Source organism: Acinonyx jubatus, chromosome A3 (assembly GCF_027475565.1).
Source record: "Acinonyx jubatus isolate Ajub_Pintada_27869175 chromosome A3, VMU_Ajub_asm_v1.0, whole genome shotgun sequence".
Classification (NCBI taxonomy): Eukaryota; Metazoa; Chordata; class Mammalia; order Carnivora; family Felidae; genus Acinonyx; species Acinonyx jubatus.
This window is the reverse complement of record NC_069388.1, coordinates 118,214,260-118,238,607: the sequence shown is the minus strand read 5'-3', so window position 1 is coordinate 118,238,607 and position 24,348 is coordinate 118,214,260. Positions and strand designations below refer to the sequence as shown.

Genomic DNA, 24,348 nt, shown 5'->3' with positions numbered 1-24,348 from the left:
CGATGGCCTCTAAAGAGCCAGGAATGGCCAGCACCGCCCCCCACCCCCGCGCCCAGCAGGACATGGTGGTTCTGATTCACCCGAAGGAGCTCAAAGACCCAATGCCGGCTCTGTCTTTGAAAGACGTCCTGTAAATAAGAGCATGGCCTGATCCATTTGTAAACATGCCCAGAGATAACTATGTAATAGCATTTAGTGCTATTAAGTAATAATTTAATAAGAGTGGACTCGATTCACCTAACATTTTAAAAAAGTGGACAGGATAATGTCAGAGAGGCTGTTTTTCTTATGATTGCTCAACATAGAAGTTAGCTCAGAGGTACCTAGGAAATGGTGTCTGGTGTCTTTTAAAAGATTAGGAGACACCATGACTGCTGTTACTTTATATATTTGGATTGCACAGCTGGCTCGCGCACCGTGAGGCAGTTTGGACACACAATGTCGGAAACTGAACGACTGCCAGAAGCATTGTGCGCCTTGTGTCCTGTCCTCCTGGCACCTCCAGAATTCACCTTGTCGCCATGCTTCCTGTGCTTTCTTTTTATTTAACCAGACTTTGTTTTAAAAAGAAGACAAATAGGGGAAAGGAAGGAAAAATAAAATAAAAACAGAGGGCGAGGCAAACCATAAGAGACTCTTTTTTAAATATTTTTTTAATGTTTTTTATTTATTTTGGAGAGAGACAGAGACAGAGTACGAGCAGGCAAGGGGCAGAGAGAGAGGCAGACACAGAATCCGAAGCAGGCTCCTGGCCCTGAGCGGTCAGCACAGAGCCCGACGCGGGGCTCCAACCCACAAACCTCAAGATCGTGACCTGAGCCAAAGACAGATGCCCAACAAACTGAGCCACCCAGGCACCCCTTAATGGGAACATTTTAATCATGTGGCCTGACCTAGCAGCAGAAGGGGCTGGGAGGTGGTCTTGATGAACAGCCACGAGCTCAGTTAAAATTCTAAATTACTGGGGAAAAAGAGGGGAAAGAGATTCCGGGGGAAACTCACAGCATTCTGCCTCAGATACCTAACTCCCTAAAGAAAACTACAAAGGTTTGAACTGGAATAATTTTGGACAGGTTTGCAGCAGCTTCCTCAATAGAATTTAAATGATAACCTATTCCAGTAAATGTCTCCTCTATTTTCTTTAGTAGGCAAGGGCCTTGCAAGTGGGGCATGCACCCCTTCATGCTGTGTCTTACCTGACCATAGGCTCCTGTCGCCACTGTGGAACAAATGTTGGGTTTGGGCTCAGACGTGCCCTCCTAATTCTCAGCAGGAATTTGATTCGTGGCACTTTTCTGGGGATTCAAGAGAGGGGTCGAAGAAGACAACCACCAGGATAATCAGGGGTTGTCCTGCGAAGGCTAGTTTGGAGAGGATTGGGTAGTTTGAGCATAGAGAAGAGCAAGAAACAGGAGATTGCTGCATTCAGGTGGTTGAAGGGCTTAGCCCTCTTTTATAACTGCTCCCAAGAGTAGAATTATAAATACAGGATAAAGGTATTAAGGTTTAGCTTGAAAGATAAAGAAGTTTTAATTTAGTTGTCAAAAAACAGGATGGACTGACTTACTAGTAAGCCCATTCACCGTTGGATGGTGAGTATTTCTGGTTTCAGAAGATGTTCACTCAGGTTTTAGACTTTAGAAGAATTAAGTAGTTAGGGCCTTAAAGTCTTCATTAGGTACAGTATGCATTACCTAAATATGGTAACACCATGAACCATATTGTGTGACAACCCTAGGACTTCTGAGGTCTTTAAACACAATACGTGCAGATTTTATATTCCTTAACCTTTGCAGTTGACTGGTCCTCAGGCCCATCTCAGATTCTTCATAAACATTCTTCCAAAAGTTCTTCTCTTCCTCCCACTAGAGCTATCTCTCTCCTTCTTTGGAACCCTTGTGAGATGTCCTGCATGATTTTCTTGTAGCATTTCTTTTTAGAGGAGGTATCTGTGTGTTTATCTTGTCCATCCAACTCCAGGCCCTGTAAGTTGAAGGACTTCCTCCTTACATCCCTGCACTGACTAACACAGAGCTTTTCTCCCGCGGGTGCTCAACAAACACTTCCTGACCTTGGATCAAATGATTCTCTGATCTCATTGGGGTTGGGTTCAGAATTTGCTCTTCTGAGCATCAATGCTTTCTGGTTGTATCTACTCACGAACTGGTACACCTCCCCTGTCCTCGTGTTCTTCATCTGTGGAGGGAGGGGCTGGGGGGCCGGTGTCTGGGCTCCCTTCTGGCTCCAGTTCCTTCTGACTCTTGTGCTGGGCTGGAGTGGGCACTGGTTGGAATGGCTGTGCAGATGCTGACCACCTACGGAAGAGCCTCATTCCCCAGATGCTTCCCAGGTGGCCACTACACTGCCATCTAGATTGTCCCAGTCACGTGGTGAGGGTGGAATGGGTGTGAGGCCAAGTGATGGTGTTGCTTTCCCCAGGTACGTGTGCATCGCCATGGAGGCACTGGACCAGCTGCTCATGGCCTGCCACTGCCAGAGCATCAACCTCTTCGTGGAGAGTTTCCTTAAGATGGTGGCCAAGCTGCTGGAGTCGGAGAAGCCCAACCTGCAGATCCTCGGCACCAACTCGGTAAGGAGCTGCCCAGGCGCTCTGGAGTGGGGAGTGGGGAGCATGGCGGTGGGGCACGGAGGACGTCTGGGTCAGCATTGTTATCATCCAGTCCCGTTTGGTTTCCGATCCTAAGTACAACTCACCTCTTATCTTAGTGTCTGTCCCTCTGAATAAAGGGACTTGTCTGAATAAAGGAGTATTTGGGGGTTTTCTTTTATTTAAACAAATATAAGAGAAATAAAGTATATTTTAAAAATAAAATTCACCATAGTAAAGCATATGATTCAATGGTTTTTAATACATTCACAAGGTTTTGCAACTATCACCATCTACTATATTTATCTTTAGATCTGTGATCTTGAAGTTTTTTTCTAGCAATAGATTTTTCCCTTAAATAATTTTAAGTGGAGCCCCAGTAGATATAAAAATAGATGGAAAAGGAGTCATTCCTTTGAGGGCAGGGCGTGCCCTATGCTTGGCCCCTGACTCCATAGGGCATACTTTGAAAGCTGTCCAGCTTGTACTTCTTTCAAAGAAGCATAGCACAGAGGCATCGGTAAGTGGAAAGATCATGCAGAAACAGGAAACAGGGCTTCTGGCTTAGTTCTGCCCTTACCTGGCTGGGTAACTTTGACTGGGCTGTCTTTTATGGACCTGTCTTTTCATCCACACCATGAGCTGATTGAACTTGGTCCAAACACAGTGATGCTGGTCTCCGTACAAGAGGCTGCTATCTTGATAGTTACGGCTTGGGGAGAGAAGGGCTATTAGATGTGTCAAGAACTCCCTGCTTCATATTTATCTATATATACCTGAATATCCTGGTGGCTTTCTTCAATGTCTTGCCCTCTGCCTTATTCCTCCCCCTTCAGGGCATACTTTCAGCTCCAGGTCTATAGGCAGCTTGGTGTTAAAAGCCCTGATAGGCACCTATTTTACAGACATCACAAAAGAAAAGCTAAAGGTTCGCTCTTAGCATTCCCAGCCTGACATTTCTGAATTTTTATTGCACGGATCACAACTGCTCTCCTGTTCTACCTAAGTTGATTCACCCAGAAGAAGATAGTCTTTAAATTTTAATTTTAAGGAGCAAAAGTGGCAACTATTCCCTTCTCTTTCCTCTCCCTGTGAGCCAGCTGCCTTTGACAAATTTTATAGACGGTAGCTGAGGGTGAAGTCTTTTGTCAAGTTGCCCTGGCAACAGCTTCAGATACTGTTTCGTTTGCCCTGTTAAGATAACTCTAGTCTAGGAGAGAACATCTGAATGGAAAATAAACCAGTCATCAGGCATCCAGAGGGCCTCTCCCCACGGGGGACCACAGAAACAGGTGGCTGCCAGGGCTACCTTTCCCCATAGCAAGCCCTGGCCCGGGGTAGGCGATTGGTTAGTTCCTGCCTTGTAAATTCCTAGATTCCCATCACAGCCCACCTGTACTGCAGACAATGAAGGTTATATAAGGACAAGCAATTATGAGTAAATTAAGTCGAATAACTAGTAGATCCAGAGTCCAACTTTGGAGGCAGCTTTTGCTAGTGCTGTCCCTCATCCACGTGCTCTTGCCAGCTCTCAAACCCCGGGGATGTCCACAAGGCTCCCTAAGAATCATGTTCTAATGCTCCTCATTGTCTTAGAACCGCCAACATGCTAATCCTCGATGTAGTCCTAGAGAGTCTAGCGTAGGAGTTTCAACTGGTTTTCATGGGGGTTCGAGGCCTCGTGGGGGCAAAGGAGGACCTGGAAGGAGGACTAGAAAGATCCTATGTGGAGGTTTGCAACGTTTCATTTGGATGAAGGGTTTGGCTGCTAGGAAGTTAACAGAAAGACAAGGAAGGAGGGAAAGAGAATATAAGAGGAAAAGAAAAGGAAAAAAAAAACCCACTGAGCTCATTTAAAACCTTCATTTTGCTGGATTTCTCTGCTTGGGAAAAGAAGCCCCAAAAGTCGGATAGCTTGTCTGCTCGCACAGCTGAAGCGCTGGCTTTAGACGGTGATTTATTTAGCCCCGTGCCGTGTTCTGTCCCTAGAGTGCACTCCTGTCCCTAGAGCTCTGCTGTGCCACCAGCCTCCCTGTGGCCAGGCCAACTCCATGACAGGTGGCCCACTGCCTTGTGGCTGAGAAGTTGAGAGAAACCTTCCCCCTGAGCCAGCTCTGCCTCCCTGTACCTTTTCCCTCAGAACTGGCTTTACTGCCTGAATCCACTCAATAAACCTCCGCCTTCTGCAGAGCGTCTCTTCAGAAACCCTAGACACTTCAAGGTCCCAAACCTGGCCAATGACAGAGTCTCCTGCAGAGCTTTGGAAACCTACAGATTCCCAGGTTTCCACCAGACTCACTGACCAGCATCTCTGGAGGGGGCACGTGGTCACCTGGGAATCTGCATGTTTTCACCTCCCATGTGATGCTAGCAGTGGATTTGGGGACCACTGACACACTGTAGTCTTCAACCTGTACAGGGTTTCTCTCTCCCTCCCCACCTCCATTCCTTTCTTCATCCCTAATAGATGTTTATCTAGCTTGTAAGAATGACCTTGGGTTGACACTTGTCACAAAATCCAAATTTGCTAATACCGCTCCTGCACATTGCATGCAGTAAAGTGTAATTTTTAAAAATCTACCCTCAATGAGAATAGCTGAGTTTTGGAAGCTGATAAGTGACCAGGAAAGTCTGGAGAAGACAGGGAGCCAGGGCCAGCTAAGCTCACTTTACTTGCTTGGGGATTTGCATTTGTGCCTCTGCCTCACTGCCCGTGGGGTCTAAATGTGTGTCTCAGGGACAGCACAGTGACCATGTGTCCTGACCTTTAAGATTACTCACGAATGATGGGCACCTGGGTGGCTCAGTCGGTTAAGGGTCCGACTCTTGGTTTTGGCTCAGGTCATAATCTCATGGTTCTTGAGTTTAAGCCCCAAACTCTGCCCTGACAATGTGGAGCCTGTTTCAGATCCTCTGTCTTCCCCCCGCCCACCTCTCTCTGATCCTCCCCCAAAACGAAATAAACATTTTTTTAAAAAAAGATCACTCACTAATGATAAACTGAAACTGTTAAGTCTGAAGATGCCAAGTTCCCCTACATAACCAATCTACTCTATTAGCCTAATGTATACAAATAGTAAACTCTTATGAAGATTCATGGATTACAGTTTGCACTTTTATCCCTGCCTCACAACATATATAAAAATTAACTCAAAATAGACCAAAGACCTAAATGTAAGAGCTGAAACTATAGAACTCTTAAAAGAAACTAGAGGATAATGTGTTCATGATCTTGGATTTGGCAATGGATTCTTAGGTGCAACATGAAAAGTAGAAACAACAAAAGAAAAAATAGACAAATGGACTTCATCAAGTTAAAACCTTTTGTGCATTCAAGGACACTACCAAGGAAGTGAAAAGACAACCACAGAATTGGAGAAAATATCTACAACTCACGTATCTGATAAGGGTCCAGCAACCAGAATGTATGAAAAATACTTACAACTCAACAACAAAAAGACAACCCAATTAAAAAATGGTTAAAGGACTCGAATAGGCATTTCTCCAAAGATATACAAATGGCCAAGAAGCACATTAGAAGATGGTCAACATCACTAATCATTAGGGAAATACAAGTCAAAACCACAAGGAGATTCCACCCCACACTCACTAGGATGGCTATTAAAAAAAAAAAAAAACAACCTATAAATGACAAGTGTTGGCAAGAATGCATAGAAATTGAAACCCTCATATGTTGCTAGTGGAAACGTGAAATGGCGTTGGCCCTGTGGAAAACAGTTTAGTGGTTCTCCAGAAAGTTAAACATATAGGATTACCGTATGACTGAGCAATTCTTCCTAGGTATATACCCCAAAGAGCTGAAAACAGATACTCAAACAAATACTTGCGCACAAATGTTCACAGAAGCACGATTCACGATAGCCAAAAGATGGAAACGACCCAAAAGATCACATAGTGTGTAATTTCTGTGAGCTGTCCAGTCTAGGTAAGTGCATAGATACAGAAACCAGAATAATGGTTGCCCAGGGCTGGGGAAGAGGGGCAGGAGAATGATTGCTTAGTGGGTACAGGGTTTCCTTTGGGGATGACGAGATGCTTTAGCTGCACAATATGAATGTATTCAATGCCACTGAAGTGTGCACTGTAAGAGGGTTCACTTTCTGTTTTGTAAATTTTACCTGAATTTTTTTTCTTTAAAAAAAATTTTTTTTAATGTTTATTTATGTTTGAGACAGAGAGAGAGACAGAGTGCGAGCAGGGGAGGGGCAGAGAGAGAGGGAGACACAGAATCTGAAGCAGGCTCCAGGCTCCAGGCTCTGAGCTGTCACAGAGCCCGACACGGGGCTCAGACCCACAAACCATGAGATCATGACCTGAGCTGAAGTTGGTCGCTTACCTGACTGAGCCACCCAGGCGCCCTGAGCGTCTGACTCTTGATTTCAGCTCAGGTCACAACCTGACAGTTCATGAGACTGAACTGCATGTCAGGCTCTGTGCTGACAGTATGGAACCTGCTTGGGATTCTCTCTCTCTCTCTCTCTCTCTCTCTCCCTCTCTCTCTTGCCCCATCCCAGCTCATGCGAGTGTGTACCCACACGCGCTGTCTCCAAAAAAGAAATAAACATAAAACAAAATTCTTAAAGTACATTTTTGTCTTTGCCATGAGAAATCTGGGGAAACCAGGCAAGCAACCCATTCCCCACCCATCTCTCAGCTGATGTTTCATCTCAGGTAGCATTGCTCCCTGTTGACCACTCTTCCTTCAGCCCCCCTTGACATCCTGGTCCCATCACCCCAGCTCTTCCCACCTGGTTCATCCTTCTTAGTTTCTGTGGTTGGCTGAGTAACGGTCCCCCAAGGATGTCCATGCTCTAGACCTGTGAACATTACCTGAAATGGCAAAAGGGACTTTGCAGATAGAAATCAGGCTGAGGATCTTGAGATCGGGAGAGTCTCCGGGATTATCCAGGTGGATCTGAGGTAATCACAGGGATGCTTATGGGAAGCAGGAGGGTCAGAGTCAGACAGAAGGTGCAATTTTGATGGAAGCAGAGGGACAGAGGGAAAGATTTGAAATGCTACTCCACTGGCTTTGAAGATGGAGGAAGGCGGCCATGAGCCAAAGGATGTAGGTGGCTTCTGGAAGCTAAAAAAGGCAAGGAAACGCTCTCGTGGAGCCTCCAGAAAGCACACAGCCTGGCAGACCTGTTTTAGGCTTCTGATCCCAAGAGCCATAGATAATAAATTTGTATTGTTTTAGACCACTAAATTGTGGTAATTTATTACAGCAGCAATCGGAAATGAATATACTTTCCGGCAATGATTCTCTTCCTCCACACGCCCCTGAAATGTTTGTGGTCTCCACGGTTGCTGCCCCATCTTCTCAACCCGTGTGCTCCCCCTGGACCATTCATCAACTGTTGCGGTTTTGACTGTCATCTCTAGACTAGAAACGCTCCCGTATCCAACACCAGTACAGAAACCACTGCTGGAGGTGGGCTCCCCGAAGGCGGATTGAGACTGAACGGCAAGGCCAGTGTGCAGCTTAGGTCACGGGGGTCGGCACCAGCAAATGCTGGGGATCCCTCTAGAGCAGAGGCAGCTGGTGCTTTCCTGGGTCTGTGTTTACCCGGCCGGCACATGGGGGCTGCTCAGGGCCGGAGAGATCACCTTCCCGGGCAGCAGGGACCGGGCTTTCCCAAAAGACCTTAAAACCGAGTCAGTTTTGCAAAGAATCTTGAAAAAGAGAGGGCATAATGTGGGTGGACAAGACAGGATGTCCTAGGTCTAGGGAATGACGGAGCCTCCTCTGGCCTCAGCAGGACATGATCGATCGCACCACAGTGGGGCCGTTTCTCTCTGGCTTTACTGAAAAGTGCTCTGGGAAGTTGCTGTCAGCATGAGCAGCTGGCCGTCGGGGCAGGGGGTGTTACAGTCAAACCCGTGTGGTTTACAAGGTCTGCTTCCCAGCGAGGATTTGTCTCGGTGAAGCTAAGAAGCAGTTCCCGTCTCTCCTGGTGGAACAGCCTGCAGGCCTAGACCCCTGAGAGAGGTGGGCTCCTCTCTGTGCCCAGCGTTCCAGACTGCGGTTCTGTTGTTGATGGCAGGAAGCCGCGAGGCTCACAAGCCTCTTCCGCACAAAAGGGAAAGGCTCACTTCTGCTTGGAGACACTCTGTTAGCACAGACGTGAGGCCAACCAGCTCAGCTTCCATTTTCCACATGGGGTGGGGGTGGGGGGGAAGAGCTGTTTTTACAATGTCAATATTTGGAGATTACTTTCCCTTTATTAACTCAGGCCCTTAGTAACTCTCAGTATTTGCATAATTGTGGCTCCCCCCCCCTGCCTACACGGAGGGTCGTGATCTGCTCTGGCAAGCGCGCCCTTTGTTGTGTATAAAGAGCTGAAACTTTGATCTTGAAAGGGTGGCCCTAGCCGTGCCTGGAGCCTTTGAAGTGTCACGTGCTCAGAATCTTCCGTTTGTTGCTATGGAGACCTTCCTCATCATTACTATATCTTAGAAAAATAAAACCAAAAGCAAACCCAGCTTTATTATTTCACAATCTTATTCATTAGGCAAGCAGCATTCTAACAAAAGCCATTTGTAAGGTATGAATTAGCAATACTGGGAATGAAGCAGACAGGAAGTCCCTGCTGTCTCATGCTTTATAAAAAAGAGCCACGGCTTCACAGGTAAATGGGCCCAGTGGGAATCCAGGGAGTGTTCAGAGCGAGCCAAAAGTGCACTGAGGGGAAAATGAGGCTGCACTGTCAACTGGGGTGGGTTGGTCATACCAAGTTGAAGAGGCAACTGCTCTCCTTAGCCCCATTTTACAGATGGGGCAACTGAGGCACAGGAAGCTTAATTAACTTGCCCCAGATAAGCTTCATAAGTAGAGGAGGTGAGATTCAGAAATGCAGCCTGGGGGTGCTTGGGTGGCTCAGTCGGTTAAATGTCCAACTCTTGATTTTGGCTCAGATCATGATCTCACAGTTCATGAGTTTGAGTCCCGCAGCAGGCTCTGCGCTGACAGCATGGAGCCTACTTGGGATTTTCTCTCTCTTTCCCTCTCAAAATAAAGAAATAAAAGTTTAAAAATAAAAAAAAAAAAAAGAAAAGAAAAGAAATGCAGACTGTCTCCAGACCCCTTCTTATCACCATAACGCTGTGCTGTCTCTCATTAGAGGGACGAAGGCCTTACTCACTCTAAAGCCCTAATATTCCAAACGCACGTCTGCTGGGCCTTGGCATTGCCCAGGCGGACTTCCACAGTGGGTGTGGTGCCTCGACCAGGGACCCCACGAAATACCCCGATTTGACCTTCTGAACCACGGTTACAGAAGGTTCCTGTCAGCCCCTGGAAGACTCAGGAGCAGCTTAGGGTGGGCAATCCCCAAGGGACAGCATAGGCCAACCCTCCCTGACCGGGCAGCCATACTTTCAGACTTGAGAGAGGGAAGTTCCTATCAAGCCATCACACCAAGGGTTCCTAGGGATGTTCAGAAATCTTGGTACCAAAAAGTTACCTATTTTACATTTATAATGCAATAAGCAGGGCACACACCCTCTGCGTGGGAGGTTCAGGATGGGCATTAAGTGCATTCTCATCATCAGACCTCTTAGCGGGGCGAGAGTCCTGGCACACATGGGAATGGAATGGTTGACAGCCTAAGTCTCAAAGCTGTAGCCCCCAGGCCATTCTGGGCCCCAGAGACGGAGCCAAGGGGAGCCAAGGCTGGGTCACCTATCCAGCCCTTGGTTTCACCCCAACGACTCCAGTTCGAAGGAGATGGTCTTAGAAGGAGACGGCCATCTATCCAGCCTTGCCTGACCTCCATTACCAAGGACATGCTTCTCTACATTTCCCAGCATCCTGCATAAGCGGGCTCCCTCCCAGCCTGACTGGGAACATTTCCAGATCTACGGGTCCAGCTTGCCAGTAAAGGGACAAAGGACACAGGGTTCATAAATCCCCTGCCCCAGAATTTCCAGGGGGAGAAGTCGGCTGAGGGATGGCTCTTCAGAATGCAGATACCCAGGCCCTCCTCCCCAGGTAGTCTTGTTTACCAGGCTTGGGGTGGCTCAGAAGTCTGCATTTTCTACAAGCTCCCCAGGTCATGCCAATGCACATCAAAATTGAAAAACCACAGGTGGGGATGCCTGGGTGGCTCAGTGTCCGACATCGGCTCAGGTCATGATCACATGGTTCTGAGTTTAAGCCCCACCTTAGGCTCACTGCTGTCAGCACAGAGCCCGCTTCAGATCTTCTGTCCTCCTCTCTCTGCCCCTCCCCCACTTGCATGCTCTCAAAAATAAATAAACATTAAAAAATAAAATAAATAAAATAAAAGCCACTGGTAGAGGGTGAAGAGCATCAAAGTATCAGAATTCCCAAGTATGGAGCTTGGTGGCCCAGCTCCACCTGTCACAAGCCGGTTGACCTGAAATAATTCCCTTGCTCCCTTAGAGCCTCAGTTTCCCCATCTTCACAATGGGAGCAATATAATCCTGCAAAACTCACTGGTTTGCCAAAAGTCACATTAGATGATGCATGTTTTGATAGACTGAAAAATGCCCACTGAAGGATGTCCACGTGCCCGTCCCTGGGACCTGTGAACATCACAGGTTTATAAGGAAACAGGGTCTCTGCAGATGTGATTAAGCTAAGGATAGTGAAATGGGGAGATTATCCTAGATTAGCCCAATGGGCTCTAAATGCAGGCACGAGGGTCTTATAAGAGAGAGGCAGAGGGAGATTTGACCCAGAGGAGAAAATAATATGAAGACGAAGGCAGAGATCAGAGTGACGCAGCCCCAGAAAACTAATACGATGCGTAAGCGGCAGGTGCCATGGCAATATTTAATGTGGTTAACTAACTAAAATTGAAATTAAAAAAAGAAAAAAAAAGATAGAGAATAAACTGAGAGTTGACGGAGGGGGTGGAGTGGGGGGTGGGCTAGATGGGTGATGGGCATTGAGGAGGGCACTTGTGATGAGCCCTGGGGGTTTTATGCAAGTGATGCATCACTGAATTCTACTCTGGAGACCAATATTGCACTGTATCTTAACTAACTAGAATTTAAATACAAGTGTGTGTGTGGTGGGGGGAAGGAAGCATTTAACGTCGTCATGACTTAGATCAGAGGTGTTAGCTGCTTCTTTTGCATACCGTTGCCATCCACACCCCACGGGAAAGATGGCACGCTGGGCCCGGTGTGACTCCACCTGATACGAATGCCTACCTACCAGTAGCTTTTACTAGGGCCCGTGCCTTTTGAATATTTGGAGGACCTCCAACAGAAAAAGGTATGAGTTAAACCAGAGTTCCTGTTAGGCCAGGCACTCAGGGAGCTTTTCTTAATTATCTCTACTTTATTCACATCCCTAAGAGATGACGTGTGCATTTGCAAGAGAAGGAAAACAACGTTTGGCCGATTTGTTCCTGGTCTTGCAGTGATGGCTGCTGGATGTCCCATGCCAGCCCCACCCTCCTGCCCCTGGGAGCTGTGCTCTGTCCCACCTTATTGCACTAAATGACCTCAGTCCCTGAATGGTGCTTCAGGGGGCCTGGCCTGGGGGTGGCTACGACTAGGTTTCTTCTCTCCACATCCCTAGACATCACATTCGAGGAGTGTTGCCTGCACAGTCCATGCTGCCCATCTGAGCTCCTCCTCTGTGATTGCCTGGCTGAGCCTGTGTTGGTGACACGGAAAGGACAAGGGTCACACTGCCTAGTCCTGGGGCTGATGGACCAGACCGTACTCAGCCGCTGTCTCCATGGTCACTGCAGCACTGTTTCCCAAGCACTCCTCTGTGCCAGGCACTGTGCTGGTCACTCGGCATACGTCCCCTCATTTAATCCCGGTGTCCGCCCCGTGACATAGGTCCCAGTGTCTCTACTTTACAGATGAGGAACCCGTGGCTCAGAACTTACACAACTTGTCCACAGTCACACAGATGACAGGAGGCAGAGCAAGGAGATGGCCGTCCAACAGCGGCCCCAGCAGCGTAGGGGGGGACCGTTGTCTACTCAAATGGGAGAGCTGGTAGGTCAAAAGCAAAATTTGAGAAGAAGACTAAGTTTTGGGGAAGAAGAGTGCAGAAGAGTAAACATCCAGGAATGCAGACAACCCCAGAAGGGAAGAGTGAGGGACGTTAAAAGAAACCATTCAGAAGAAACTGTTAGCCCAGTCTAGAAGGCCACCCATGGTTGTAGAAAAGGAATCTCCATGCGTGTTTTCTATCCTGTGTTGTCTCAGCAGCTATCATGGAATTTTCTATTTTTTTTTTAAGTTTATTTGTTTATTTTGAGAGAGAGAGCATGAGTGTGCGTGGGGAGGTGCAAGGAGAGAGAGAATCCCAAGCAGGCTCCACGCTGCCAACACAGAGCCCGAGGTGGGGCTTGAACCCACGCACCTTAAGATTATGACCTGAGCCGAAATCAAGAATTGAACACTTAACCGACCAAGCCACCCGGGTGCTCCTCAATTTAAAAAAATTGATTGCAATCTCAATTCTCGCCTTACAGCCAGTGAATACTAGTCAAAATATTTAGCAGCCTGTACAGGATGGATAACAGCCCGTTCTCAACAGAGTCTGGGTGTGAACAAGTGCTCAGGCCGTGCCCTTGACCCGCCGGCTGTCAGTCCTGCTCCTGGCTTCGTGGCGCTTTGAAGAAGAGGAAGGTCAAAGTTGGAAGCGAAGGGGAACTGGCTGTCACGTCCCACAGAGGTCAGGAACGGCTCCAGAGCAGAGTCAGTGTCAGGAAACGGGGCTGGTGTGCTTAGAAGACACCCAGGTGGTCTGTCAGTGACCCTGCCGTATTTCTCAAATGGGGACTGTCCCGTCAGGTTTCCTGGGTGGGACCCTGCTCAAAGGTAAACCCCTGGGGCTCCTCCCAGAGTGACTCAGCACGTCTGGAGCTGGTGGCAGAAATCCGTGTGGTTACCGAGCCCTGTGACTCTGTCGCACAGGAATCTCTCTAACTTTGAGTCATTCTGAAAAGTGAAAGAGGTGATGTGTGCAAGATGCTTCGGGGGGTACGGACATGCCTGAGCTTCTACACGCTCATCACCACTGGCCCCCAAACTCCCAAACCAGTGGACATGAAGTCTGGGTATCCATCCTCCTGACATACATTTGAGTCTCCGCAGTCAGTAAATGTCGGAGACAAAATCTTTGACTATTTCTCCCTCTACAGTATGGTCTCTTTTTTTTCAGTTTTGCTTTAATTATTTTAAATGCGTTTTCTCTTGCATACACTCAGGTTATGTTGTTTGCAGCTGCCTCGTCATATGTGAAGTAGATACAGTATGCACTGAAAAATAAAGAATCTTAGTGAATGAAGACCGTGGGAAAACCAGAACATGAGGGAAGTGAAATGTCCCACTTGAAAGCCACACCGCCAGTGAGAGGTCGATCTGCAGTTAGAACTCCCCATGGTTGCGTGTCCCTTTTGAGTAGATGAACATTTAAGAACTGTCTTGAGAAGTTCACATAGACAGGGGTGCCTTGAGTGGCTCAGTCGGTTGAGCGTCCAACTGTGGCGCAGGTCTTGATCTCACAGGTCGTGGGTTCAAGCCCCACGACGGGCTCTGTGCTGACAGCTCAGAGCCTGGAGCCTGGTTCAGATTCTGTGTCTCCCTCTCTCTCTTTCTGCCTCTCCCCTGCTTGTGCTCTCTTTCTCTCTCAAGAATAAGTAAATAAACATTTAAAAGGTGGGGGGCACCTGGGTGGCTCAGTTGGTTGAGCGTCTGACTTCAGCTCAGGTCATGATCTCACAGTTTGTGAGTTCGAGCCCCACATCGGGCTTGCTACTGTCTGTGCAGAGCCCTCTTTGGATCCTCTGTCCCCCTCTCTCTGCCCCTTCCCTGCTCATGCTCTTTCCCAAAAATAAATAAGCATTAAAAAAAAAAAAGTTCATGTAGCCAAAGGCTGACTTGATTGTTGTTTCTAGACTTCCTGAACTCATGTCTAATCGGTGACCACGACACCTCTTGTGCAGAACCCCATCGATAATGCAAGCAGTGCCATTTGGATTTATTGCTAATATCAGAATATTCACTTTCAAATAGATGTAAACGTTTTAGATGTTAACTTGGCAAGAAAGATCTCCTTATCTGCCTTGTATGTTGAGATTCTCTCAGTCGGCAGAAAATAAATGCATATTTGTTAGTGAAAAAATAACTAATGATTTTGTGGAAGTTACTAATTGTCATCCAGGAAAAGGTAACAGATTTTTCGTAGTTATTAAATAGAGAAATAGACTGGCAATCGATAATGAATATTATGAGCACCCTAACTGGGCAATTTTAGAAATAATAGTATATCCTTTTAGAGCCAACAAATGATGGCAAAAATTAAATAACAACACAAGACAGAATAATGGAGAATAGATTTTATTATAAGCGTAACCTTTTGAGTCGTTCGCAGCACTCAATTTATAACATTAAACGAAATAACCTATAAGAATTATACTTAATTTTTAGCAATTTAACTCCACTTAGTCCGTGATCCTTGCTTCTCCGTGGGATTCCCTTGAAATTAAGTCCCTATTTAGAATTGGAAATGTGCAGCCCGGGTGACGGCAGGAATGTAGCGGCTGATAACCCTGAGCAAGACTTAACAGAACTGAACGGGCAAACTTTAAAAATGTGCTCGAATTTTAAGCAAGAAAACGGAGTGACATTTTTAACATTTGTTTATTTTTTAGAGACAGAGAGAGACAAAGCATGAGCAGGGGAGGGGCAGAGAGAGAGGGAGACACAGAATCCGAAGCAGGCTCCAGGCTCCAGGCTCCGAGGCATCAGCACAGAGCCTGACGCCGGGCTCAAACTCACGAACCGCGAGATCATGACCTGAGCCAAAGTCGGACGCTTAACCGACTGAGCCACCCAGGCGCCCCAATGGAATGACATTTTTAAATCACATTTCAGATTTGTTCTTGATTCCCCAGAATTCACTCTAAAGGGTTGAGGTATGGTTTGACGTTGGCTTTGGCTGTTTCGGTGACTCCCTAACTGCTTTCCGGCCTCTGTGTGTTTGGTGCAGCTCTGGATGCGGATGGGGGCAGGAGCTTAAGGGAGACGCCTTCACGTCCTCACCTCTTCCATCCTCTGCTCACCTCAGCAGGGAAGGGCCAAGAAGGGCCATGGGGTCCAGTCTTAGAGTGTAGGCAGGAAGAGCGAGCAGGATTTGGAACCCATAGAGGTGTGCAGGCCGCGTGTGCTCTGGGAAGTGGACCAGAGCCAATTCCTGGAATGCATGTGTCCCGTGGCTTTACTAGGGCAGGGGGCCAGGGGACGGCAAGTCCCAGAGCCTAGAGCCCGAAGTGCAGAGCGCACTGGGTCACCTCTCACCTGTACTTCTCTCTCTCCTCCCGGATAGTTTGTGAAGTTTGCCAACATCGAGGAGGACACCCCATCCTATCACCGGAGCTATGACTTCTTTGTGTCCCGCTTCAGTGAAATGTGCCACTCCAGCCATGATGACATGGAAATCAAGACTAAGTGAGTAGGGGAAGTGAGGGGACCTCTCAGCTAATGACAAAAGCATCGATGGGTCTTACAGAGTTCCCAGCCCGGAGTGCGCGGTCTGATTTCATCAGTATTTACCTCTGCTCTGACGTTTCTGGGGAGAAAGGGAGTACCTGGCAGGGCTTAGTGGGCAAGTGGGCAGAGATAGGCTCCCAAAACAGGCTTTCAAAGGAAAACCTTCTGGGGCACAAAAGAGAAGCAGATGGAAAGTAATGATCCCGGGAGCCAAATTGGAGAGCCAGCAACAGCACACACATATACACGTGCACATACCTGTGTTCTTTCGTTCAGAAGTACATGCATTTATACACCCAGAAACACACCCACTCACCACTCTCGATCACAGTATATACTCTGTGCCCAGAGTCTGGCAGCTCTGTGCCTCTCCTTCCAAACCCCCTCCTCCCCCGTCAGTTGCTCATATCCCTGCATTCTGCTTCATCAGTTCTTGACATACTTTGAGCCTTTATATCCCGGGCTCAAGCTGGAACAAACCCAGAGGGGTGCTAACGAGGAGGAGATGAAGCCCAAGTGGTACCGGGCAAGGGCAGTCTGGCAATCTCCAGGATAGGCCAGGGGTCGTGGCTTCCTGGGCTCGCGCCCACCAGCACAGGAAGCCAGCCAGCCAGGGGCTGGGTCACATGAAGGGTAGAAGGTGAGCTTCGTCCTGCTTTGGGTGGACGAATGCATCCCACCCCCCATGCCCTCGCCTCTCTTTACCGCAGACACTGGGCTTCTCGGGGCCCGGGAACTACCTGGATGCATTTTGCCCCTTTCCTTACAGAATCAGAATGTCAGGCATCAAAGGTCTGCAAGGGGTGGTGAGGAAGACGGTGAACGATGAATTGCAGGCCAATATCTGGGACCCGCAGCACATGGACAAAATTGTCCCATCACTGCTTTTCAATCTGCAGCACGTAGAGGAGGCAGAGAGGTAAGCAGGGGAGGCTGGAGCTTGGGCAGTGACACACGCAGCCCTCCCAGGCTGCCTTTCCCATCTGCTTGGGAACCACACGGCTCGGGCTGGTCGTTAAAAGCCTAGCTAAAAGGCCAGTGATCTTGGCTTCCGTGGCTTGTTCTGCAGTGAGTCCGAGGCTGGCTCCCTAGGAGCCTCGGGTCTGGCCTTCTGCCAGCTTGCTGCACCCCCTAAAATCTGCATTCATGAAGGAAGGCTAGTACCTGTGCTGGGCTCTCTGGGGGTAAGTGTTTCCTGGTAGGAACACAAAGGACCAAGAGTCGGGTTACCTCTGTGCCTCTGAAAGCAGCAGGCCAAGGAGGTTTTTAAATGCTTTTCATGGCTCTAATTACTGAGGACTTTCCCTTCCTGACCTTCCTTCCTCCCTCACTTCCTAATGCTATTTCGGGCCCTTAAAACATGCTTCACCAGCCAGCAGCCACTGGACACAAGTGGCAGATACTGGGTTTTAATCTGGGAGCCCTCAGACATGGGGTTCATTCTGTCCCCGCCCCCCACTCTTCCCATCTGTAAAACGGGATGCAGGGAAAGACTCCTGCTGCTGTGCATCCGGGCGGTGCATGAGGCTGTTTGAGGTCCTCTGTCCTTTGAGCCTGTGGCAGGAGACAGAGGGGAGGGAAATAATGTGCCCCCTGGTGGCTGTTCCTGGACTCGCACCTCACCGACAAGCTCCCTCTGTGGTCTCTGGTGGTCTCAGGGCCCAGAGGCCTGGGGCTCCTTCTTCTGTCCAGATCTGAGCCCAGCCCCTGTGACTTTGGTACCACTGAGTCACATCTGAGGTAACCACCATGCCTCTCTCTTTTTCTCCCCTCCTCTCGCCCACTTTCTTTTGCTTTCTCTTACTCTGTGTGCCTCATCTTTTTCCTTCCCAAGCTTGGGGGCACGGAGACACTCGTGGTCTGTGCCTCACCAGACCCATGGTGCGCAGGGTATCTGTCCTTCCCACAGGGGCACATCAGGCCTGTCCTCATGGATTTCCAGAAAGAGAATCTGACCCCTTCTCTCATGATCTTCCTCCACCCTGGGCTTCTTCACCCTATTTAATCTCCAACGGCCATGAAGTCTCCCTCACGGAGCCCACGTCAGGTCCCTGCCTGTCCTCCTGCCACCGTTTGCCAGGATGCAGTGCAGATACTCAGGCTGCGCCAAACCCGACTCCGGCTTTGCCTTCTGTCCCTTACCCACACACCGCGTGTTTCCGCAGCCGCTCCCCCTCGCCCCTCCAAGCGCCAGAGAAGGAGAAGGAGAACCCAGCAGAGCTGGCCGAGAGGTGCCTTCGGGAACTGCTGGGCCGGGCCGCCTTTGGCAACATCAAAAATGCCATCAAGCCTGTCCTCATGTGAGTGACCCCTGCCCCCAGCCCCAGCCCTCAGAGAACCGGTCGGGGTCCTGGCATCTTGCTGACTCGGAGACAGGGGAAAGAGGTGTTACGGTTGTGGTGCCGTGGCTAAGTCGGTCCCTTGTCTGTGCCTGCGTTCCCTGCGCCGTGACAGCAGAAGCCATCACACGGTGGCCGTGTGCGTTGTCGGGGACAAGAGTTGGTAGGAGACCCCCAAAACTGAAGCTGGGTGCCTGGCTTCATTCCTGAGTCCACAGCAGTGGAATTCTGTTCCTCGGCTTGCCTCCAGCTCTTGCTGTGGGACTGCCCGGGGGTCCCTCATTCCTTCCGCTCACTGCCACCTACAAGCCCTTCCTCACTTACCGGGGAGCCCTGCGAGGGGCTGGGTCTCTCGGGAGGCCGCTCCGCCGGCAAGTTTGTCTGTCCTCCCCAACGTTGCTTTGCATTTCATAGTCGTCCCCCCATGTTTTCTCCTGCACAGCCATCTGGACAACCATTCTCTTTGGGAACCCAAGGTGTTCGCCATCCGTTGCTTTAAAATCATCATGTACTCGATTCAGGTACGGTGGCTCCCTGTCCAGCCTGTCCTCCTGGCCGAGGGCGCCTCTGGGAGCAGGACAGTGCACCAAAGGAGAAAGCCAGCTGTCCTCTGTGACTTCTCCTGAGCCCCCAGGTGTCTACACGTGCTGCTCGGTCTAGCTGAGAGGAAGGGCAGTTTTCGTTTTCTTTCTGATACAGCACAGATCAATAAATTAGTGAGAATTCTTAGAAAAAGTAAATGAAAAACTCATGCAAAATACAAGCCCACAGACCACACTTGGCTGCCATGCATGGCCTTCTCACATTGCTTACTAAACACTTACTCTCAATTTCTGTACTATCCCCCTGTAATTGGGCTACGCTTCGTGCAGCACCGGACTAAATAAACCCTGTGGCCTACGGTGGCCCTTATCAATATAACCTGGGACCCGGGAACGAGGAAAAGGAAGACAATATTTTAAAACTGACTTTTGACCCACTTGAGGCGGAAGGGCCCAGGACAACCGTGGCAATCCAGGTGGCCACCGGGACTGGGCTCTGCTCCTGTTGGACCGAGGGAGAGGGACTGAGGAGAAGGAACCAGGGTATCTGGGCACCACCTCCAGTGCCCGCCTGCCTCAGGACCTCACTTTTGTCCACCCCGGCCTTTGGGTCCCAGTCGAGGGCTGCCCTGGCGCAGAGGCCGCGTGGGGGTTGCTGTTTGGGGCCAGCACGTCTTCCTCCCCCCAGCCGCAGCACTCCCACCTGGTTATCCAGCAGCTCCTGAGCCACCTGGATGCCAACAGCCGCAGCGCGGCCACGGTGCGGGCGGGCATCGTGGAGGTCCTGTCGGAAGCTGCCGTCATCGCCGCCACCGGCTCTGTCGGTAAGGGGGCCCTGGGTGACAGCGTGTGGGGGCTGGGAAGCCTCCAAGGACAAAGAGCTGCCCCTGGCAGGAGGCTGCCTCCCCTTCCAGAAAAGGGCAAGGGAGCGCAGGGAGGCGTCAGAGCCGGTTTTCTTAGAAAGCAGTCAGCCGGGGCGGGGTGCAGAGGAAGAGGAAGCCCCTGGCTGGAACGCAGGGCAGGGGAGAACGGGCCGAAGGTTCCAGCCCTGGATCTCGGGTCTCCCACCCACTGTGCTCAGGGCCCACGGTGCTGGAGATGTTCAACACTCTACTGAGGCAGCTGCGGCTCAGCATCGACTACGCCCTGACCGGGAGCTACGACGGGGCCATCAGCCTGGGCACCAAGATCATCAAGGAGCACGAAGAGCGCATGTTCCAGGAGGCTGTCATCAAGACCATAGGTGGGCCCCGGGACGGGGCCTGAGTGGGCGGGGCCCGGCGAGGGGCGGGGCCTGGTGGGCGGGACCGGGCGCCGCTGCGGGGTCCGACCCGAGTTGGGTGGGGCGGGCGGCGGCCTCCACCAGCGGCGCTCTGGGGCGCTGGGAAGAGGGTCACCCGCTCCTCCGGGCAAATCGCGTTATTCGCGGACGTTGGAGAAAATGGAGTCGGTCAGCGGCGCGCACGGCTCACGGCCTGGCCCGGTTCTGGCCTGAGGGAGAGCACAGAGCGATGTCCGTGGGTTGCTGGGCTGGACTTCAGATCAGAGGCTGAGAGCGGCGAACTCTTCTGCACCCCAGTCCCCGGCCGGCCTCTCTGATGCTTCCCCGTTGGAGCGATGGGAGGGGAGGCGAGAAGGAAGAGAAAAGGCAGGAAGGAGGAAAGGGGAAAGGCCACGGATGTGCACGTGGTTGCCAAGGGGAGAACCGTAGAGTCACCCCTCCGGCTCGTAGGGCCCATCACTTCGGAGCCTTGCTGGCTGAGCACCGTTGGCTCCCCTCTCCTTCCCAGGGACGCTAGCCAACCGCAGCCTGGGCGACAAGTGAAGGAGCTGGAGTTAGGAAGAGCCCCCTGGAGTCATCTAGGTTTCTCCCTCTGCTTGCCTTACTTCTCTTCCTTAGAGACACAGCCGCTGCACTCTGGGCGGTAGTTTCCTCATCTGAGACCCTGGCAGCTGTGGGCCTCACCTGGGCCAACCCCCTCCGCCATCTCTTTCCTGCAGGCTCCTTTGCCAGCACGTTGCCCACTTATCAGCGCTCCGAAGTGATACTCTTCATCATGAGCAAGGTCCCACTGCCTTCCCTGCATCATCCCATGGAGACGGGGAAGACCGGGTAAGCCTACCAGCCGTCCTCCCCTTTTCCTCTCTTGCCCATTCCACCCCAGCTGCCCTTCCAGTGTTTTCTGGCTGACCCCTTTCTCCACTTTGACTTTCCTGGTTATGCCCTCACTTCTCTCCTTCTACTCTCAAATCCCTCAGCAGCCCTTAGTGGGATCCTTGGACCCCACAACAGTTCCTCAGGCTGCCCCACCACTAACTGCCTCCCACCTTTGGGGCAAGCCATTAATTCTCTGGTCTGCTTCCTGGCTCTGCAAGTCAACCGTCCTGAGTTAACTCAACAAGATAAGCCTCATGGAGAATCTAATCACAAGGGGAACTGGGCAGGCAAGTGTGGGGTCTCTGCCCACATCACCATCCTGGTGAGTATTTGTGTCTGGTCTACAGAGAGAACAGGAACCGGCTGACCCAGATTATGCTGCTGAAATCCCTCCTTCAGGTGAGCCTCTCCTGTCCCCGTTCCTACTAAGCCTCTACAGGAGGCAGCTCCTTCCCAAGGGACCAACAGAAGGCTACCACATACAGCTGTGCAGGTTGCACACTGCACAAATATGCCCAGTCAAAAGGGTGAATAGGGGGCTGAAATCCAGCCTGTGTTAAACTCACTAGCAGACTGGGCATCCACAGACCTGGGTCATCCAAGGCAGGCAGGGCATGTGTTCCAAATTTTCACAAAGGTTCCCTATCAGCTACGGATCGCCTTGTCACTCAAACATTGTCTCTGTACTGGGTTAGAATCTATTGGTTCCTGCCTTTTTTTTTCCCTTCCAAATACCTGCCTAGGTCCCTTCCACCTATTTCCCCCTCAGCACTTGTGCCCATTCCAGTCTCCCAGCCACTATCTTTCCTTTCATCAGTGTTTTACATTCCTCTTCTCTACATCCTTGCAGCCATCACTGGAGTCCAGATTCATTGTTCTCAAATGCCATCTCCGTGACCAACTTGTTAAAATATATAGAGCTTCCCTAGAAACTTTGAGCCCTCAGTCTGAGTGGGGTCCTGGAATCTGTATTTGTAACAGGCCCCTCAGGTATTCTCATGCACAGTCCTGCCTAAGCTCTGGACATCTCACAACTAGATTATTCTCATCATTGCCCTTATCTCCATCTGTCCTCACCAATCATAAATACACAACCACAACAAGAATTTTCTAGAAATACTGTTCCCCACATGTTGCTCCTTTTCAAATAGTAGGTCTCGGCTTACAACTGATGTGCCTCTAGGTTTCAAACTTCTCAGACTAAAGGCAGAAAATCCCCAGTCGCCGGGGCGCCTGGGTGGCTCAGTCGGTTAAGCATCTGACCTCCGCCCAGGTCATGATCTCACAGCTCGTGAATTCAAGCCATGCGTCAGGCTCTGTGTCGAGCCTGCTTTGGATTCTGTGTCTTCCTCTCTCTCTGCCCCTCTCCTGCTCCTGCTCTGTCTCTCTGTCTCTCAAAAATAAATAAACACTAAAAAAAAAAAAAATCCCAGTCACCTTTCCCTCTCTTGACTCGTCATCTCATCCCTAGCCCCAGTTTCTGTTCCAGCCACACCTATCTGCACAGCCCAATTACTCTCATTCATGCCTTGCCTTCCCTCTCCCTAGCCCATGCTGTTCATTTCACTAGGTTTTTATAAAGGCTTTTCATGCCGACACCGCCCACATCTGGTTACCTCCTGGGTCTGTGTCCTCCTGCCATTCCTGCTGAGTTTACTCTCATTATCCTCATTGTACCCAGCACCTTATCAAGGTGATGGTTTGCACTCACACACACCCCCCCTTCAGTGGATGTTTACTGTTGACGCCACCAGGCTCTGCTAAATCCTCAAGGGCCTGCTGAGTCATCCAAGGCATCATTTTCCAATATGGACTTAACAGTAAATACGTTTTGCGGCTTTTGAATGCTTTGACAACATCATGTGTGATGTGTCTACTGATGCCCCCCGGCTTTCATCAGAAGACCCCCAGTATGGCCACATAGAAAAGATGGAATGGAATGGTTGTTGCCCTTGTGTGGGTTCTGGTTCCTCAGCCCAGCTGTGAGTTCTTCCACTGTCTCGCCATGTCTTTGCAACTGTCCTTGCTCTTAATGCAACGCTGTGTTCCTGGCGGGTGTTCATCAGCTGAGCCCTGGCGGCTGGAACATTAGGTTCAGAGGCTCCCTGTTCCCCGCCCCCCCCCCCCAAGTGCTTAGCCCTTGCTTATTTTTAACAATTTAAAACTTGTCTAGGTGGTTGTTGGCATGTTCAGAAAAGTTGCCACAGCCATTCAGGGCCTAGGGTGAAGGCCAAGGGGAGCTGGGCTGAGTGATGGCTAGAGAGGTTGAGTGCTTTAAACCCCACTTCTGCTGGCTGCTCCCCATCTCCTCACTGCATGGAAAGGGCCAGCGTTCCTGAGCGCAGCCGTGCTGGGCTCCCTTGCAGGTATCCACAGGTTTCCAGTGCAACAACATGATGTCAGCCTTGCCCAGCAACTTCCTCGACCGCCTTCTGTCCACCGCCCTCATGGAGGACGCAGAGATCCGTCTCTTCGTTCTGGAGATTCTCATCAGTTTCATTGATCGTCATGGCAACCGCCACAAGTTCTCTACCATCAGGTGAACTTGGGGGTCTCCCCTCCAGTTGGTGTGTGATGGGGCAGAAGGCTCCCAATAAGTGTCACACCCAGGTGAGAGGACAATGCCCATAGTAGCCGCTTGTGTCCCCTCCCAGTACCCTTAGCGACATCTCTGTCCTGAAGCTGAAAGTGGACAAGTGCTCCCGACAGGACACCGTCTTCATGAAGAAGGTTAGCAAGTGTGACCGTAAGGCCCAAGGAACCCCAGGTGGGCCAGGCTCTGTGGACTCCCACCTCCCAAACCCCAAGTCAGTGCTGACCCCTGTCTCCAGGCAGGCTCTCTCGCTCTTTGAGTTTGCTTAGTGGGGATGACCAGTTGACCCCTCAGGGGATCAAGCCCGCAGGGTCACGCTCAACACTGAGGCCGGAGTGAGGAGCACTGCTGGTGAGCCAGTCCCGGGCTGGGCTATGGACCTCTGCACACAGCTGGATTTGGGCAGCAGCTTCTATTGCTGGTTTCACTGCACTCACCCTTCCTTAGATGTGTCCTCCTGCACAGTGGCTTCCACTGGGGTCTGCTCTAAAGCCGTGCTCTCCCTGGGGTGCCTGGCTGGCTCAGTTGGAAGAATGACTCTTGATCTTGGGGTCATGAGTTCGAGCTCCACGTTGGGCGGAGAGATTACTTAGATA

At 50.3% G+C, this 24,348-nt stretch overlaps 1 protein-coding gene across 3 annotated transcripts in view; it reads left to right on the top strand.

Moving 5' to 3' along the window:
- EFR3B (EFR3 homolog B) overlaps positions 1-24,348 on the top strand; it is a 78,951-nt gene that overhangs the window by 40,712 nt on the left and 13,891 nt on the right. Inside the window, exons 4-14 of one of the 3 annotated variants that reach the window (XM_027033329.2) lie at positions 2,440-2,590; positions 15,957-16,078; positions 16,890-17,039; positions 18,286-18,420; positions 18,902-18,980; positions 19,720-19,825; positions 20,083-20,244; positions 21,003-21,114; positions 21,507-21,558; positions 23,526-23,698; positions 23,814-23,889. In XM_027033329.2, the coding sequence (XP_026889130.1) occupies positions 2,440-2,590; positions 15,957-16,078; positions 16,890-17,039; positions 18,286-18,420; positions 18,902-18,980; positions 19,720-19,825; positions 20,083-20,244; positions 21,003-21,114; positions 21,507-21,558; positions 23,526-23,698; positions 23,814-23,889 (1,318 nt within the window). Of the gene's footprint in view, positions 1-2,439; positions 2,591-15,956; positions 16,079-16,889; positions 17,040-18,285; positions 18,421-18,901; positions 18,981-19,689; positions 19,826-20,082; positions 20,245-21,002; positions 21,115-21,506; positions 21,559-23,525; positions 23,699-23,813; positions 23,890-24,348 lie in introns of all 3 variants that reach the window. The other 2 variants (XM_027033328.2, XM_027033327.2) reach the window with 2 other exon arrangements.